This window comes from Triturus cristatus, chromosome 7 (assembly GCF_964204655.1).
Source record: "Triturus cristatus chromosome 7, aTriCri1.1, whole genome shotgun sequence".
NCBI lineage: Eukaryota > Metazoa > Chordata > Amphibia > Caudata > Salamandridae > Triturus > Triturus cristatus.
The window spans coordinates 2,416,446-2,435,655 of NC_140590.1; the positions used below are offsets into that span (position 1 = coordinate 2,416,446).

General features: G+C 49.1%; 1 protein-coding gene across 1 annotated transcript in view; it reads left to right on the forward strand.

Annotated features, from left to right (window-relative positions):
• The first annotated feature begins 1,959 nt into the window (after window positions 1–1,959).
• The window catches only part of CXCR3 (C-X-C motif chemokine receptor 3), a 73,468-nt gene continuing 56,217 nt past the window's right edge, over window positions 1,960–19,210 (forward strand). The window contains exon 1 of the mRNA XM_085615456.1: window positions 1,960–2,153. Within this exon, the coding sequence (XP_085471582.1) occupies window positions 2,142–2,153 (12 nt within the window). The 5' untranslated portion in view covers window positions 1,960–2,141. The remainder of the gene's footprint in view (window positions 2,154–19,210) is intronic.

Here is a 19,210-nt window from a genome sequence, read left to right on the forward strand (position 1 = left end):
ATTTACGGAGAGCGATACTCTCTCCATGAAATAGGAAGTTTTGGCATTAAGAACTGCTTTTTTATAGTTGGTGAGGAGTTGTCTGTACTGAGCTCGCAGAGGAGGGGAATACTGACGTCTCCAAAGACGTTCCGCCCGTCTGAGATCAAGTTTTAGTGCCTTGAGCTCAGTGGAGAACCATTTGTGCGCGCTGTATGGACGAGCCGCTTTGATCTTTTTAAGCGGGGCCACACGATCACACGAAGCAGCAAGCCATGTACTTATGGCTTTGGCCTGAGATTCAAGAGGAAGACAAGTGAGATCAGGAGCAGAAGATACCAAAGAGAGTGAGAGGGAATCAAGGTCGGTTTGGTTCCAGTTGCGTGCTAGAAGGTTTTTAGGGGGAGAGGGTTTAACAACCATACCCAAGTGAACAGAAAAAGAAATAATAGAGTGATCAGACCAGACACAGGGAGAGATGGAGGGAGGTGAAGCAAGGGGGCAAGACGACCAAATTTGGTCAAGTATATGACCATGCACGTGGGTAGGGGCTGTGACATGAGAAGTGAGGTTCAGACATTGAAGGGTGACAGAAAAGTCTTTAGAAAAAGAGTCTTCCTTAGGGTCTCCTGGCCAGAAGTTAAAGTCACCAAGAAGGAGTACAGAGGAGTTGTTGACCACAAGGGTGGCCAGCAGCTCCTGGAAGGAGGCTACAAAGGAAGGCATCGATTGAGGGGGGCGATAGACAAGAACCACAGTAAGGGGGGAAGGAAAGTTGAGGGAACGAGCCACCAGGTAGTCCACGTTAGGAATGGGGGGGTGGGGGAGGAGCTGAAATTTAAATGACGACCGGACAATCATCGCCACCCCCCCGCCAACCTTGCCATCCGGGCGGTCAGCTCGGAGAGCATAATAGGTGTCAGGGAGGATGGCTAGCAGATCAGGGAGAGAGTCAGAAGTGAACCAGGTTTCGGTCAGAAATAAAAAGTCTGGAAAATCAGTGGTTAAAAGATTAAAAAGTGCTGTCTGGTGTTTAACTGCGGACCGAGTGTTGAGTAGGTAGGCAGAGCCAACCGTAGGGGCCAGAGGGGAACGAGTAACCGGAGGGGAAACAGAGGGGAGAGGGAGGGAATCTGGAGAAACAAGAATTGAACGAAGTACAGGAGAAGAGAGAATACCAAGTGTTTGTAGGTGATGATGGGGGAGAGAGGCAGGAGAGGGAGAGGCAGACAGTGCAGTAAGTTGGGCCGCAGTGTAAACCAGGCGAGAGGCAGAACGGGTGGCCCCTGGTCCCGGCCCGTCGCGGACGGGCGCAGACGGGCTTAACTCAGGCGCAACTTCGGCGCGCCTTCGTCGCGCCCGCTGCGCCCGCCCGCTGCGCCGCCGGAAGACAGGAACAGTTATATGGGGACGACACATGGAGGGAGAGGGTCAAGGGGGCGTGGCAGGGGGGAGGAGCCAGGAGCGCTGCAGCGCCGAGGACAGACCCGCCCAAGATGGTGGAGCCGCCCGTCCCCTCCGAGAGTCAGCGAGGAGGGGGCGATCAGCGGCGGCGGTCTGGTCTCTGGTCGCTGGTCGCGTTAGCCAGGAAGGATTCAAGCGCCGGGATCGAGGCGCAGTGCAGGTGAGGGGGCAAGTGGATTAAAAAGCAAAAATTGCTTGGAAAGTCTCGTTGCTCCCGGAGTCGCCTCGGGAGATCGCAGCAGGTCCAGCGGCCCTGACTGCCATACCGTACAAGACTTGTATTACGTCACTTTCTCCCCTCACACCCTCTCATTTCACGTGACACCACTTATGCCGCACCACTTAACCCATGCACCTCACATCCCCTCACTTTACATCACTTTACTGAAGGACTCACATCTCGTCCCTCCACTCACACATCCTCACACCCGCCCAATCACCTGACACCACGTATGCCACATCATTTAATCCATGCCCCTCACCTCACCTCACGTAGAACCGATCCCCTCACTTTATATCACTTTACTGGTAACCCTGTAAGTCACATCTCGTCCCTTCACTCACACTCCCTCACACCCGCCCAGTCACGTGACTGCCGCCCCCGCTTCCTCCCCGAAGCCTAGAGGAGCCGGTGTGACTCAGCCCCAGCCCTCAGAAGCCCGGAGCCTCAGCACGTGTGAGAGACAGCGGCGACCATCATGGAGAGTGAGGTGAGACTGAGGGCCGGGTGTGAGGCAGAGCTCGGAGAATGGTGGAGGGTCACTGGGGTGAAGGGGGAGGGACCCCAACAACACTGTAAAGGTCATGTTAGCGGCTCTGAAACCTGTAGGCGTGACATCGAAGTTGAGCTTCGTGTGATCTTGGGCACACCGCTGGGTTACGTTTCCCCTCAGTTCCTTTATGTGAAACATTCTTAACACTAAGAACAAGAGCTATAGAACGGGGATTCACAATCCAATCATAAGATAAAAGGTACATATTAGGGGGGTATTTAAAGCCCCTGAAGGAGGGAAGGGTGGCGAGAGTTCACTTGTTGTAGTTAGAGGTTCATAGGCGCAGAGGGGCCGTGTGGATGAAGGTCCGAAGCCGCCCCGCGAATGGACGCACCCGGGGATGGGTGGGCCGATCCATGAACACTGTGAATGCCCCGCCAATAAAGCGCCTCATTTATGACAATTAACTACACATGGGCGATACCACCAGAGTACAGGGTGCATAGTGCTTAGCTGTGAACTTGGTGCTATGTATAAACCGCTCCGCCGAGGTGGCTTAAACCACCCCTCAGGTTTAGAGAAACCAATTAATGTCTGGGGGTACGGATTGTGCCCTAAACCGCTCAGCATAGATCAGATATAGCGCTTTAGAGACCGGTGTAAACTGAGATTGGCAGATCGTCACTGCGCCTCGTGCCTGTCTCTGTATAAACCGCTCAGAACTATTCGCACATACCGCTTTATAAACCGGTGTATGTAGGGTGTATACTGCACCCTCCTGTTTCTAAAGCTCTCAGCAGGGGTCGCAGATAGCGCTTTATAGAGCGGTGTAGACTGTGATTGGCAAGTGGTCACTGCGCCCTCGAGCCTGTCTCTGTTTATAAACCGCTCAGCAGGGGTTGCACATAGCGCTTTATAGACCGGTGTAGAGTGTGATTGACAGATCTTCACTGCGCCTCGTGCTTGTCTCTGTATAAACCGCTCAGCAGGGGTCGCACATAGCGGTTTATAGACCAGTGCAGACTGTGTAAGACAGGTGGTCACTGCACCCTTGTGCCTGCCTCTGTATGAACCGCTCAGCAGGGGTCGCACATTATAGCGCTAGATAGACCGGTGTAGACTGTGGGGCAGATTTATGTTGCCTGGCGCATCCCTGCAAATCAGCAAGGATGCGCCAGGAATGATGCGTCACGCAAGTTTACCCTTGCGCCACACATGATGCGCCGCATTTATAATGCGGCGCATCATGGCGCAGGAATAAACAGATGCGTGACGCATCCAATGGCGTAAGGTTGGCGCAGTGCTTCAGTTGCGTCGCAAGCGCGACGCAACTCCAGCACTGTTCCAACCAACCCTATCCCTAACATGGTGCGTCAAGCCTTACGCCTGCTTCAAGCAGGCGCAGGGTTTTGGCGCATCAGCGTTGGGAAAGTGACTCAGTCAAATCTTATAGATTTGACTGAGTCACTTTTCAGGGGCGTTCCTGCGACGGAACGCCCCCCCCCTATGTCGACACGCCCACGTGAAACCTGACGCAGGTTTTACGTGGCGCAGGGCTTTACATCGTGACGCATCTCCATAGATGCGTCACGATGTAAATATGGCGCAACGTGGCGCAGGGATTACACCGCCGCTGCGTCACAAAAGTGACGCAACGGCGGCGTAAAAGTGGCGCATCTCCGATATAGATCTGCCCCTGTGTATGTAGGGTGTCACTGCGCCCTCCTTCCCGTCTCTGGGCATAAACCTGTCAGCAGTGGTCGCACATAGCGGTTTATAGACCTGTGTAGACTGTGTATGGCAGGTGTCACTTCACCCTCATGCCAGTCTCTGTATAAACTGCTCAGCTGGGTTCGCACATAGCACTTTATAGACCGGTGTAAACTGTAAATGACAGGTGGTCACTGCGCCCTTGTGCCTGTCTCTGTATAAACCGCTCAGCAGTGGTCGCACATAGCGCTTTATAGACCGGTGTAAACTGTGAATGACAGGTGGTCACCGCGCCCTCGTGCCTGTCTCTTTATAAACCGCTCAGCAGGGGTCGCAAATAGCACTTTATAGACCGGTGTAGACGGTGTATGGCAGGTGTCACTGCGCCCTTGTGCCTGTCTCTGTATAAACCGCTCAGCAGTGGTTGCACATAGCGCTTTATAGACCGATGTAGACTGTGATTGGCAGGTGGTCACTGTGCCCTTGTGCTGGTCTCTCTATAAACCGCTCAGCAGTGGTCGCAGATAGCGCTTCATAGACTGGTGTAGACTGTGATTGGCAGGTGGTCACTCCGCAATCGTGCCTGTCTCTGTTTATAAACCGCTCAGCAGGGGTTGCACATAGCGCTTTATAGACCGGTGTAGACTGTGTATGGCAGGTGTCACTGCGCCCTCGTGCCGGTCTCTCTATAAACCGCTCAGCAGTGGCTGCACATAGCGCTTTATAGACCGGTGTAGACTGTGTATGACAGGTGGTCACTGCACCCATGTGCCTGTCTCAGTACAAACCGCTCAGCAGTGGTTGCAGATTATAGCGCTTTATACACCGGTGAAGACTGTGTATGGTAGGTGGTCACTGCACCCTTGTGCCTGTCTCTGTACAAACCGCTCAGCGGTGGTCGCACATAGCGCTTTATAGGCCGGTATAGACTGTGTATGGCAAGTGTCACTGCGCCCTCCTGCCTGTCTCTGGGTATAAACCGCTCAGCTTAGATCACACATAGCACTTTATAGACCGGTGTAGACTGTGATTGGCAGGTGGTCACTGCACCCTCGAGCTGGTCTCTGTTTATAAACGGCTCAGCAGTGGTTTCCCATAGCGCTTTAAAGACCGGTGTAGACTGTGCATGACAGGTGGTCACTGCACCCTTGTGCCTGTCTCTGTATAAACCGCTCAGCGGTGGTCGCACATTATAGCGCTTTATTGACTGGTGTAGACTGTGTTTGGCAGGTGGTCACTGTGCCCTCGAGCCTGTCTCTGTATAAACTGCTCAGCAGTGGTCGCACATTATAGCGCTTTATAGACCGGTATAGACTGTGTATGAGAGGTGGTCACTGCGCCCTTGTGCCTGTCTCTGTATAAACCGTTCACCAGTGGTCACACATTTTAGTGCTTTATAGACCGGTCTAGATTTGTGCCTGTCTCTATATAAACCGCTCAGCACTGGTCGCACATAGCGCTTTATAGACCGGTGTAGACTGTGTATGTAGGGTGCATACTGCGCCTTCCTGCCGGTCTCTGTTGATAAACTGCTCAGCAGGGGTCGCACATAGCGCTTAATAGACCGGTGTAGAGTGTGATTGGCAGGTGGTCACTGTGCCCTTGTGCCTGCCTCTGTATAAACCGCTCAGCAGGGGTCGCACACAGCGCTTTATAGACCGGTGTAGAGTGTGATTGGCAGGTGGTCACTGCGCCCTTGTGCCTGTCTCTGTATAAACCGTTCACCAGTGGTCACACATTTTAGCGCTTTATAGACCGGTCTAGACTTGTGCCTGTCTCTATATAAACCGCTCAGCACTGGTCGCACATAGCGCTTTATAGACCGGTGTAGACTGTGTATGTAGGGTGCATACTGCGCCTTCCTGCCGGTCTCTGTTGATAAACTGCTCAGCAGGGGTCGCACATAGCGCTTAATAGACCGGTGTAGAGTGTGATTGGCAGGTGGTCACTGTGCCCTTGTGCCTGCCTCTGTATAAACCGCTCAGCAGGGGTCGCACACAGCGCTTTATAGACCGGTGTAGAGTGTGATTGGCAGGTGGTCACTGCGCCCTTGTGCCTGTCTCTGTATAAACCGCTCAGCAGTGGCCGCACATTTTAGCGCTTTATAGACCGGTCTAGACTTGTGCCTGTCTCTATATAAACCGCTCAGCACTGGTCGCACATAGCGCTTTATAGACCGGTGTAGACTGTGTATGTAGGGTGCATACTGCGCCTTCCTGCCGGTCTCTGTTGATAAACCGCTCAGCAGGGGTCGCATATAGCACTTTATAGAGCGGTGTAGACTGTGATTGGCAGGTGGTCACTGCGCCCTCGAGCCTGTCTCTGTTTATAAACTGCTCAGCAGGGGTCGCACATAGCGCTTAATAGACCGGTGTAGAGTGTGATTGGCAGGTGGTCACTGTGCCCTTGTGCCTGCCTCTGTATAAACCGCTCAGCAGGGGTCGCACACAGCGCTTTATAGACCGGTGTAGAGTGTGATTGGCAGGTGGTCACTGCGCCCTTGTGCCTGTCTCTCTATAAACCGCCCAGCAGTGGCCGCACATTTTAGCGCTTTATAGACCGGTCTAGACTTGTGCCTGTCTCTATATAAACCGCTCAGCACTGGTCGCACATAGCGCTTTATAGACCGGTGTAGACTGTGTATGTAGGGTGCATACTGCGCCTTCCTGCCGGTCTCTGTTGATAAACCGCTCAGCAGGGGTCGCATATAGCACTTTATAGAGCGGTGTAGACTGTGATTGGCAGGTGGTCACTGCGCCCTCGAGCTATCTCTGTTTATAAACTGCTCAGCAGGGGTCGCACATAGCGCTTTATAGACCGGTGTAGACTGTGTAAGACAGGTGGTCACTGCGCCCTTGTGCCTGTCTCTGTATAAACCACTCAGCAGTGGTCGCACATTATAGCGCTTTATAGACCGGTATAGACGGTGTATGAGAGGTGTTCACTGCGCCCTTGTGCCTGTCTCTGTATAAATCGTTCACCAGTGGTCACACATTTTAGCGCTTTATAGACCGGTCTAGACTTGTGCCTGTCTCCATATAAACCGCTCAGCACTGGTCGCACATAGCGCTTTATAGACCGGTGTAGACTGTGTATGTAGGGTGCATAGTGAGCCTTCCTGCTGGTCTCTGTTGATAAACCGCTCAGCAGGGGTCGCATATAGCACTTTATAGAGCGGTGTAGACTGTGATTGGCAGGTGGTCACTGCGCCCTCGAGCCTGTCTCTGTTTATAAACTGCTCAGCAGGGGTCGCACATAGCGCTTAATAGACCGGTGTAGAGTGTGATTGGCAGGTGGTCACTGTGCCCTTGTGCCTGCCTCTGTATAAACCGCTCAGCAGGGGTCGCACACAGCGCTTTATAGACCGGTGTAGAGTGTGATTGGCAGGTGGTCACTGCGCCCTTGTGCCTGTCTGTGTATAAACCGCTCAGCAGTGGCCGCACATGTTAGCGCTTTATAGACCGGTCTAGACTTGTGCCTGTCTCTATATAAACCGCTCAGCACTGGTCGCACATAGCGCTTTATAGACCGGTGTAGACTGTGTATGTAGGGTGCATACTGCACCTTCCTGCCGTTCTCTGTTTATAAACCGCTCAGCAGGGGTCGCATATAGCACTTTATAGAGCGGTGTAGACTGGGATTGGCAGGTGGTCACTGCACCCTTGAGCCTGTCTCTGTATAAACCGCTCAGCAGGGGTCGCACATTGCACTTTATAGACCAGGGTAGACTGTGATTGGCAGGTGGTCACTCCGCCCTCGAGCCTGTCTCTGTTTATAAACCGCTCAGCATGGGTCAGTCTTTGCCGTCAAGGACCGATGAGAGTAGAGATGCGAGGTAGATAGCGCTCACTAAACCACTGGTTCCAGATCGCATAGAGCGCTTTAACATATGGGTAAATGTAAAACTGTAACAGGCGAGGAATGAGGCGCTACAAGGGCCCGGGGGGCAGATGTGATACACCCAGTGAGGAAGGGGGGCCGGTGGCAGCTCAGAAGTTTGAGCGCCTGCAGGGATGACTCGGCTTTTCATCCTTATGAATGGAGATAATTCTTGGTTACATTTGAGACTCGTTCATCTGCATTTTCAAGTCAGTGCAAAGCTCTGCGACCCTTGTGAGTCCGAGGCCCCGGGGCTTCCCTGAGGAGATGACGTCATGGGGGCATCAGAGCAATATGTGAACTTCGAAGTGAAGGGAAGTCTGATGTGTCGCGAATCCCAAGGTGACATGTGAACCCCGAGGTGACATGTGAACCCTGAGGTGACATGTGAACCCCCGGGTGACATGTGAACCCCGAGGTGACATGTGAACCTCGTGGCGACATGTGAACCCTGGGGTTACATGTAAACACCGAGGTGACATGTGAACCTCGAGGCGACATGTGAACACCGGGGTGACATGTGAACCTCGATGCGACATGTGAACCCCGAGGTGACATGTGAACCTCGAGGAGACATGTGATCCCCGGGGTGACATTTGAACCCCCGGGGTGACATGTGAACCCCGAGGTGATGTGAACCTCGAGGCGACATGTTAACCCCAGGGTGACATGTGAACCCCGGGGTGACATGTGAACCCCTGGGTGACATGTGAACTTTGAGGTGACGTGCACCCCGAGGCGACATGTGAACCCCGGAGTGACATGTGAACCCCGAGGTGACATGTGAACCTCAAGGCGACATGTGAACACCTGGGTGACATATGAACCCCGGGGTGACATGTGAACCCCGAGGTGACATGTGAACCTCGAGGCGACATGTGAACCCCGGGGTGACATGTGAACCCCGAGGTGTCGTAAACCCTGAAGTGACATGTGAAGCTCGAGGCGTCACATAGGGTGACCAGACGTCCCGGATTTCCTCGGAGATTGAGTGGGGCTCAGAGTGGTAGCCTTGTAAATGTGTGTGTGTATGCGCGTGCGTGTGAGCATATAAATATATATATATATTAGAATATATATAAGTATGTATGTAGGTATGAACACATTGCAGGGCCACGCATCAACCGGGACGGGCCTTAGGAAGAATAGAGGGTTTAATCCGGCTTCTTTTTCCAGCGTGTCCCGGTGTTTGCTTTTCAAAGTCTAGTCACCACCCTGACATAAGCAGAATTGTTGGACCCATGCTTCATGGGCAGATTGTGGTGTTTCCACCTGATTGTGGGGTTTTCACCCAATTGTGGGGTTTCCCCCCACCCCCTAACTGTGCAGTCGCGTGGAACTTGTGGGGACTGGTTCTGGATGTGTCGCCGCCCTATGAGCTGCCTGGCAGCGCTCACTCCATGACTCCTGAACTTCACGGGAATGAGTTACACTGAGTTCTCTCCTGGCGCTTGTTCTTGAAGGCGTCACCCGCAGCCGCGGAGTATCGGGGTACCGCAAGCTCCAAACCCGCAAACTGATTGGTTGGACCCCCTACCTGAAGAAAAGGATATGGCCACCATTTTATGACTCAGGAATCTGGTACTCACAGGCAAAGGACATAAAACAAGCATTGGTAATGCATCGGTTTTGCCTTTGTGATGAATAAAGAGAAGGAACGACCTCCCTGACAGATAACACAGGAGTGGAGAGGAGGTGGCGCAGCGGCCAGAGCTGCTGACTCGAGAGCTGGGGACCAACTCGGTGGCGCAATATCCTGTGATTCTATGCAAATCACGTAATCTCTCGGTGATAACTTGTTATATGAATCTGCTGCCCAGAGTAAAAAGCACAAAGAGGCAAAACTTTATGAAAAAAATAGTTCAACAAAAGCGGATGTTAACTGTATTTTAGCTGCAGGAAATTGATAAGAGAAGCAGACGAGGAAAAAGCATTAGTAAATGTAAGAAAATATGCTACATAGAAATGGAGGAAAAGTAAGTGGCAGGCACAAGAACCAATGAGGAGCCAGGAAAGAGAACTGGCCCCCTTTCAGTTTATATTAAAAACATTCGGGCCCATTTATGAAAAGTGTTACACCGCTGCGGTAAAACAGCGAGGCAACACTTTTCATTGCACCCTCCTTGCGACACCATGGATGCTCTATTTTTACTGTACGGCGCTTCATGTCGCCAGGATTTACAGGTAGGTCAGTATTTCTGACGTATCTGGAGATGCAAAAGTGCCGCATTGCTGGAGTGTGTCTGGAAACAGACGCAACTCCAGCAATGTGTCCTTACACATTGGGGCGAGCCACATGTGAATGGGCCTGCGTCACCCTATACGCCTGCTTCAAGCAGGCGTGAGGATTCGACGCAATGAGGCCATAGAAGTGTTGCAGTGAAATCAGACAGATTTCAATGCGACACTTCTACGAGCCTTTTCTGCACCGGAGCGCCCACCCTGCAAACATTATACCTGATGCAGGTATAGTGTAGTACAGGGGTTTACAAAGGGACGCATATGCCTAGATACGTCTGTGAGAAGGTGGCCTGATATATGCTGTCCACTAGTTATAATGGGCACCTTGTATCAGTCCAAACAACCCCTTATGGTGATAGGTTAAAGACAACCTTTATTGAAAGCTATCCTAGTGGTAGCTATGGAGAGCAGCCTTCAGGCTAAGTCTTGAAGGAATGTAAAGCAGCTTGTTTTACCAGTCTATAATCTCTTGACTGATCAAATGAAAGGACAACCACACCAGGTATATATTTAAAATATATGTATTTAGGTTAACACACATCCCTCTAGTCTCTTTATGAGACTGGAGTTCGAAGTACTTAATTTACAAGTTAGCAATCAACAGTACTAGCACAAATACATGTTTTGGCCCTAGGGGCGTACCAAACCATATACCAATAAAGTGGTATAAGTACCACAACTGAACTAGACACAAAGCCTAGAGCCTGTAGAATCGCTGGGACCCCAAGGAACCACCCAAGGTAGGGATGCAAAGGACCCACGGGAGCCATGTGCAGTGTGTAAACACAACCGCAGGTTCCCGTTAGCTTCAATGGGCAATGTCGCTGTTGGAAATTTTAAGATTAGGGACACTTAGAAACGAGTCAGGACCAAACCCTTTTGGACTTAAGAAGTTCTAGGGATAGCACCCGCGGGAGCACTGGAGTACTTGAGTTACCTCATCCAGGTCAGCCGGGTGCATAGGTGACTTTTGGTGTCGGGTCGCGTCGTCGATTACAATGGAAGCCTGCAAAGAACTGCTGCTGCAGTGAAGAGAAGTGTCCGAAGTGATCCAAGCCTGGATCTAGGATGGAAGGAACCTGAAAGCAGAGGGGACAGAGTCTGGGTCACTTGCCAGTAACCGCAGGCAGGATGGACCAATGCCCACAGATGTCGGGTGCTTCGGGTGAGTTGATGGGTGTCTTGACTCTTCAGCCACGAGGTCCAGGAGGCGTCGACGAAATTCACGAGCCGGATTAGAGCTGTACAATAAAGTCTGTCGAGTGCTGCAGTGTCGGCGACCAGAATGGACCCAACAAGCCTTGGCAATGGCAAGTCCCTGGAATTCAGAGAAAGGACTGCGGTGCAGACCAGCATGGTCTGAGGGACTCACCCAGCAAGGGTAAGTCAGGGCATGTCTGGAGCAACCAGAAAAACCTAAGTAGAAGAGGAGTTGCCTTCGTGGGGACCTACTAGCCAACGGGCTAGCGATCGCAAAGGAGCCTCGAGCGGTCGCACTTGAAACTGGTCCACGGGTCCCTCGTGGAGTGGAGGCCAACAATCTTCGGTGCAGGAGGTGCTCAAGGCTGGGGCTACTCAGAGCCCAAAGCATAATTTCAAGAAATTCCAGGAATATAGTGTTGCTGCAAAAGTTCACGGTGTCCCCGGGGCCACGGTTCCATGTCACCCACGATAGCCACGGGCCTTAGCTTTGCTGTGGGCTCAGGGTAGCCTCGATGAAGTCTGGAAATCCACCTCTGGTGATGCAAAGACTTCGGCGTCCGGCAGGAGCTTCAGCGATGCAGACCGGTCAGTTGCTTCTTTGGTGTCTGCCGAGCAGGGGAGTCACTCCTTGACCCCAAGGGAGATTTCTTCCATCTTTTAGTCGTGATAGAAAGTCGAAGGTCCAGGATATGTGTTGCAGAGCTTCGTCCAGGGTAATCTAAAGTCCTAGGGACTGGATTCCTATACTTATAGTAAGTTTAGGGGATGGACTAACTCTAAGGCCCCACCTATGGGTGGGCCAGGAAAGAGGGGTGGTTACACGCATTTCCTTTGCCCAGTTTCGCGCCAGAGCAGGGGCAGGTAGCCCCTGCAACCGGTTTGAACTGGACTATGCACAGGGACACCAAGTGTGCCCCCAGTGCAGGACTTCAAAGCACCAGAGAGTGCTCCCGCCCAGCCCCAAAACACCTCTACCTGTCTGGGGATGTGGTTACACCTCCCTGGGACAGGAAACCTATTGTCCAGGCCTTCCCTGCCAGAGTTTTGGTCAGCAGCAGGAGGCCAGACCCATGTCTATGGCAGAGCCATCCATTTTATGATGCCAGGGCTCAAGAAAGTCCTACCGGGTTAGACCAGTGTGAACATGTCTCACCCTCTAGAAGGGTGGAATGCTACCCCCGCCGCCAGAACTGGTGGGGGGCTGTATTCCAAAGCGCTTGACACCAAACACGACATGTTTCCGTGCAGCCATCCCAAAGTTAGCATTTACCACAAGGTTATAATGCACTTAAGAGTATATGGTCAGGCTGCACCACAAACAGCATCAGAGGAGGTACTCCGAACGCTGCAGAGGGGCTCTGCTCATGCAGGGGCACCCTCTCACATAAAAACCAAGCACTCTGCCTTCAGGATTGTTAAGGCCTGCCATAGGAGTGACTTATAGGTTTTATATGTGTGTGCAATGGTAGTGATATAGGTAGCCTATACCACAGTAAGGGGTGCAAGCACACCCTTACCCAGGCTGCAGTAGCAGACCTGTGGTGCCATTTTGGGGTGCTTCCCAGGGGTGGCATAATACATGCTTCAGCCCCTGGTAGGCCTCTGAGGTACCTATGCCCTAGGTACGTAGTATACCATATACTAGGGGCTTACAAGGCACTCCAGAATCCAATTAGATATGTACCTAATGTACATGGAAACCATTTTAGAGAGGAAGCAGCTAGGCTGTGGTCCTGATTAGCAGGGCCACAGCCAGACTAAGGTCGAAAAACAGTGAAACACCAGAAACAAGCATTGGCATAGCCAATAGGTCTTGCTTTTGGGACCTTATAAGTATTTAGTTATGCAGCACAATATCCTTAGTGCAACATCAACTGTTGCATGGCTAAACACTTATAAGGTCCCAAAGGCGAGACCTATTGGCTATGCCAATGCTTGTTACATGATTGTATTTGATACCCAGATATAGTAGGGTGAGTTGGGTATACCCCTTAGGTATATATCTGTTTTATGCCCTGGCACAGGCGGTCAGTGACAGCAGGCACATCTATGTGCACCTGCTCACTTCTCACTAGTGGAGAAGTTACGGCATGACATCATGCCAGATGACCCTTGTAGGGGAAGGAAAATCCTTTAAAGAGAGGCATTTTCTGTCTGGATTGTCCTCCTTTTTTTGAAACTCAGGAGCAGCGACATTGTGGGGGTGTCACCACGGCTTTACGTGGAAGCTTCTTCAATATTATATACAAACCATCGTTGCTGCTTATTTCTTATGCAACTAACAACCATTGACAAAGTCAATAGTCCTGACTTGTAGGTATAATGTTACTTCTTGTGTCGTATATCTGAATGCAATGACAGAAACAGCAAAATACAAGTGGGGCGGCACACTATGCTAAGCACAGAGTTTTAGCTTACGCATTTTTAAGCCACATCCTAAATTGCATTGGCCATGCCCCTTTGAGAGACCCCCCAGTTTTTTCATCCCACTTAAAGCCCTGCCTACCTGTATAACAAAATCTCGAGATACTAGGATTACAGATAAATGCCCTTTTAGACACCACCGTTATAACGTTAGTTGCAATAATGGATTTGTTTGGATAACATACATCGCGAGTATACATGATCGGCCAATGGCAGTGGTGGAGGTGCAGCTGTGACATTGAATCAGATAGGAATATACAGCGATAAGGGAGCATGGCATGGCATGAGGGTTGATGTTATTTTACATTATTTTGTCATTTATTTGTAGAGCACTCATACATAGATGCCTTTTGACAGTTGAGGAAGACACAACCTTAAAACCTAACTGTGACCAGGGAAAAAGACCAGAAGATGCTCAATTATTTAAAAGAAACAGGTTTTCATCTGGCGTTTGAAGCAGAAGATTTATTTCTGTCTGCCAACTCAAATTGAGCAAGTGCCATCATTTGGGCACTGCTGTATGACTGCTCTGGTCCTAGTGGTGGCAAATAAACATTGGTTTTCCAATCTGAGCCAGTGTGACAGTTAATAGTAAGAAGTGTTGGCCAGGAAGGAGGGTGACGGGAGGTGTAGGGTTTTATGGGCAATGTTTGGATCCTGAACGGCTACCTGAGATCGAGTTGGTAGCCAGTGTGAAGGGAGAGTTTGAATGGCCTCGTATACTCATCGAATGTTACAGAAACAAGGAGGAACTCTGAAGCATGTCACGATTCACAGGTCGCGGGCAGTCGGGGGAGGACCGCAATCCAGAAATGCTCAGCAAACCACATGAGTACTTCGAGAATCGTAATGTATTGTGTGAAGCGCTGCTGACGATGAGCCACAGCATGTCCATACGTTACAGAAAGTCTATTAAAGTGCTATGACTCATCGATGTACAAAAAGGCACTATATTGTGCTGTTACTAGTGGTATGGTGCGGGTAAGTGATAGCAAAAAAAAATGTAAATGAAAGCGGGAAATAATAGAACTCAATGACGCAATAGCAATACTATGTGTTTATAGGAGTTGCGGCAGCTTCTGGGATCGATGGCACTGCACCTGCTGCACCATTTAAATTACACCCCTAGTGCCTGCAAGATACCCTAATTTGTGAATGCCTGCTTAGTAGTAAAATATAGCAATATTAGGTGTTTGGAGGAGTTCTGGCAACTTTTTGGCCTCGGTTCCACTGCACCTGCTGCACCATTTAAATCAAGGCCCGTGCAATTGCAAGGTAACTGCATTAGTGAGTGCCTGTTTATTAGTAAAATATAGCAATATTAGGTGTTTGGAGGAGTTCTGGCAACTTTTTGGCCCGGTGCCACTGCACCTCCTTCATCTTTGAAATGATGACCCTGCTGTCAGCAAGAGAGCTGCACTTGTGACTGCCTGATGAGTAGTAAAATTTACCAATCTTGGATTTTTAGTGGCGTTATGTCAACTTTTGGCCCTGGTGCCACTGCACCTGCCACACCATTAAAATCAAGCCCCTTTTAACTGCAAGGCAAGTGCAATTGTGACTGCCGGTACGGAAGTAAAATATAGTAATTTTAGGTGCTCAGTGGGGTGCCTAGAGCTTTTGGTCCTGGTGTCACTGCACCTGCAGCCCCTTTAAAATCATGCCCCTGTTGTCTGCAAGGTAACTGCACCTGTGGCTGCCTGTTTAGTAGTAAAATATAGCATAACTCTTGTACATTAACTTTACTTTTAATTTGCAATGTTTATTACAACATTTAGTTGTTAAAACATCTCCTTTACTCGACTAAGTAATTCAAATCCAGCATTCCAGCATGCTGCCAGAAGCTGTCTGCCCCCTCTGTGGGAAGAGATCTCATCTTCACAGTGAATGGGGTTTAAACAGCTTTAGTGGAAGAATCGTGAATGTGTGCAGCCAGGGTCAGTGAAACAAACAAGTTCCACCCAAAAGCCAACAAGCACAGTAATTCGGCCATGGGAACTGATCAGAGCCCCCCTTTTAAGATATTAAATACAGAGATTTGACAGCATCAGCAAGTAAAGGACCTAAACCAAGATGAAGCACCCGCACTGAGGAGGAAGTCCGCGAATAGCTGCCCTTTGTAGAAAGCAAAAACACTCACAAGTGAGAGCACATGCGCGTTTGCTGGTGAGACTTCAAATGGAAGGGTGAAGATCTTGGGATATTTCTGTGTGTAACTAATGCAACAAAGGTGACTGAGAGTAGGAGGGAGCGTTTAGAGAGAAGAAGATATTTAGACAAAGCAAAAAAAAGAGGTAAACAGGAGGAACATTTGGTGAGAGAGAGGAAGAGAAAGATAGCAACAAAGATAGATAAAAAGAGAGTTGAAAATAGAATGAGCTCATAAAAAACAGAGTAAGATCATTTAAGTGTATGAGAGACAATAGACTAATAATGAGGCAGGAAGGAGAGGAAGAGAGAGATAGAAAGAGACACAAGAGATCTAGCCACACATAGACAAGAAGATAAGAATGAGAAAAGAAAAAGGGTGGGAGGGAGGGAAAACAGAGGCACATAAAGAGAAAGGGAGAGGGTGAAAAGGGGGGAAGAACGAATGAGAGATAATTGAGCCCGAGCGAAATCGAGAGAAAATATTGAGGGGGATACATAGAAAGAGAGAGGATAACACAAAATATAGAAGAGAAAGACAGGACAGATAGACAACCACAAAGCGATATAGTGGGGCAGATGGAGAATAATACAAATGAGAGAAAACGAAGACCAGGCTTCGAGGGGTTTACTTTTTTCTTCAGCCAAGCACTTCTCCCTTTTTCTATATGTTGTCATCAATTGCTTCATTTTTGGCAACTGATCCAAGTGAAAGATTACATTTCCATCATAGAGTCGTATCATATTCATGATATAGTCGTTTCGTAGTCCTGAATGGCACATGAATATTTTTGATTTTGCTGAATAGCTTCTACTACTTATTAGATATGACTGGCAAAATAGTTACACATTTTTATTTTTAATTAAAAAAAACATTTCATGTGCTCCACCACAGTAGGGAATGGAGTGAACTCCTGGCAATACTGAAAGAGAAGGAATGGGACAAATCTTAATGTGTTTTGCAAAGTGGAGAAGTTGTGTAGCGGGTGTGATTTGCAGCCTGCAGGACTAGAGCATTTGAGAGCATCAACAGAAACATGACAGAGTTGAAGACAAGATAAAGAACAGAACAGGATACGCGCGTTGGCTCCGTTTCAGCGCTTTCCGTTGGTAAGGGAGCTGATGGCATTTCCACAAGCGGAAACACTTGTGGTTTTTGTTGTTGTCATGTTTACATAATAAGGTGTAGATAAAAAACATTTCTCCACTCCCATTTCAATTTCAAATAATCTTTATTCGGATATTAGAAATAACCATAAAAGATACATATTATATTCGGGCCTTCTTCTAATACAAAATTTTTTCAATCACATATACATATTTCACATTAAAACAATAAAATGTCCACCCTCCCTGGAGAGAAGGATCATGAGGCGCCAGTCTAGAATTAGATCTTTCATTTCCACTCCCTATAATGGAGGCGACCTGATTAGTCCTCTCCTCTGGTCTTTCTTAGTTTGACTGCCAGATGTAAAAAGTGTACTATACTGAATAGGGTGAAAGGCTCAGAAGCGACTTTAAGGAATAAAAGAGCCACTTTAGCCTGCCTTATGTTAGAGCGTTTTAGGATTGTTTTTAAAAACAGTGATTGTGGGTGAGCATAAAAGGGGCAAATTAGGACGAAGTGGAGGGTGTCTTGCGGAGATCTAAGATCGCAGCCGCAACACCCTTTTAAACTTGCATCATGTACAAAACCCGCTGGAACAGACAGGATGTGATGCAGGAGATCCAGTCTAAATCTGGACATTAAAAATCTATCCTGTCTGTTATACATATTAGCAAGATAGAATTCCATGCCCGGGTTAACTTTAATAAGCTGGTATGACCTTACTGTACTTTTCAGCCCTTCTCTGACCTCTCTATCCCTAACTAAATGCTGCATGAAATCTATCTTTATTACACCCTTGTCTCTGCTAGCCAACGTACGTGGTTCATAAAAAAGTTTTCGTGACCCAGACTAGTCAGGACATCCCTTACATATTTGAGCCATGGTATTCGGGGCCACTTGTCCCCTCTCATACAATCCTCTAAAATCAGTCTGCTTAGGCTTGCCTCTGGGTTTGTCCAGATTCTTATCCAACAAGAGATTGGTTTGAGGCCAGCCTTGTCACTGAGATAATCTATACCTAACTCCTCATGGGCAATAAACGAAGATATGCATTTTGGCACTTGCAAAAGCCTTTTTAAAAACGTATCTTCTTCCCGTTGAATATTCCCCACGTCTGTGAAACCCCAAACCTCACTCCCATACAGGGTCTTTGCGCAACATACCGAGCTATATAATTGAGCGATTTCATGCGGGGACCAGCGACCCAATCTAGTCGCGTAGTTCATAATCGACTGTGCAGCGCTAGGATGTTGGCTACATTTATGACCTACTAGTGGCTTAAAGTTAAGATCTTGATCAAAAACAATCCCCAGATAATTAAAAATGTTTACTTTTTCAAGTTTGTGGGTTCCTATTGTAAAACTACAATTCTTGGCTGGCGTTTTACCCACTTCCATGATATATGATTTTGAAAGATTGGGCACTAAGTCTAAATCCGCCATGACAAAACCACTAATAAGTGCCTGTAAACTCCTTCCTGTACGGGCCAAAAGGACTGCATCATCTTCATATAGGGGGACTGGTATACTTCTCCTCCATATGCAGGGACAGTCTGCCTCCAGTACTCCCAACGCCCTGTCTAGCCCGTTTATATAAAGCGTGAACAGAAAGGGCGCTAGGATACAGCCTTGCCGCACCCCTCCCCGGCATTGGAAGTCTTCTGTGAGGTCACTATCATCGGTGAATCTCACCCGTGCCGTTGTATCGAGGTGAAGCATCTGTAAGACTTGTACCAGTCCTGGTTCAATACCCATATCTACCAACATCTCCCACAGCTTTCTTCTGTTAACACAGTCGAAAGCTGCTGAGAGGTCCATAAATGCCAGATACACGGTGCCTTCCCTAGCCATAGTGTATTTGGCCACTAAATGATAGAGATTGAGGTACTGGTCTGTGGTGGAACGCCCATTTCGGAACCCATACTGGAGATCGGTAATAATATTATGTTCTTCGGCCCAGTCCGAAAGACGATTTAAAATGACTCTCCCCATAACTTTCGCCGTAACATCTATGAGGGATATTGGGCGATAGCATTGTGGGTCATTTCTATTTCCCTTTTTAAAAATTGGCACAATAACAGCAGTGGACCACGATCTTGGCAAGCCCGCCTCTCTGGCTGCGTTTAATACCCTGGACAGTATTGGGGCCCAGAGGTCTACTTGACTTTTAAATAAATCTGGGGGAATCCCATCGGGCCCTGGCGCCTTTCTCAGTGCCAGGCCGTCTATTCCTAATTTTACTTCTGCTACCGTGAAAGGTGTCCACTCACCCTCAGGTAATTCTATAACTTGAGATTGCTGCGTCTCTTGATTGCCCCGATTATATAAACATGTGAAATGCG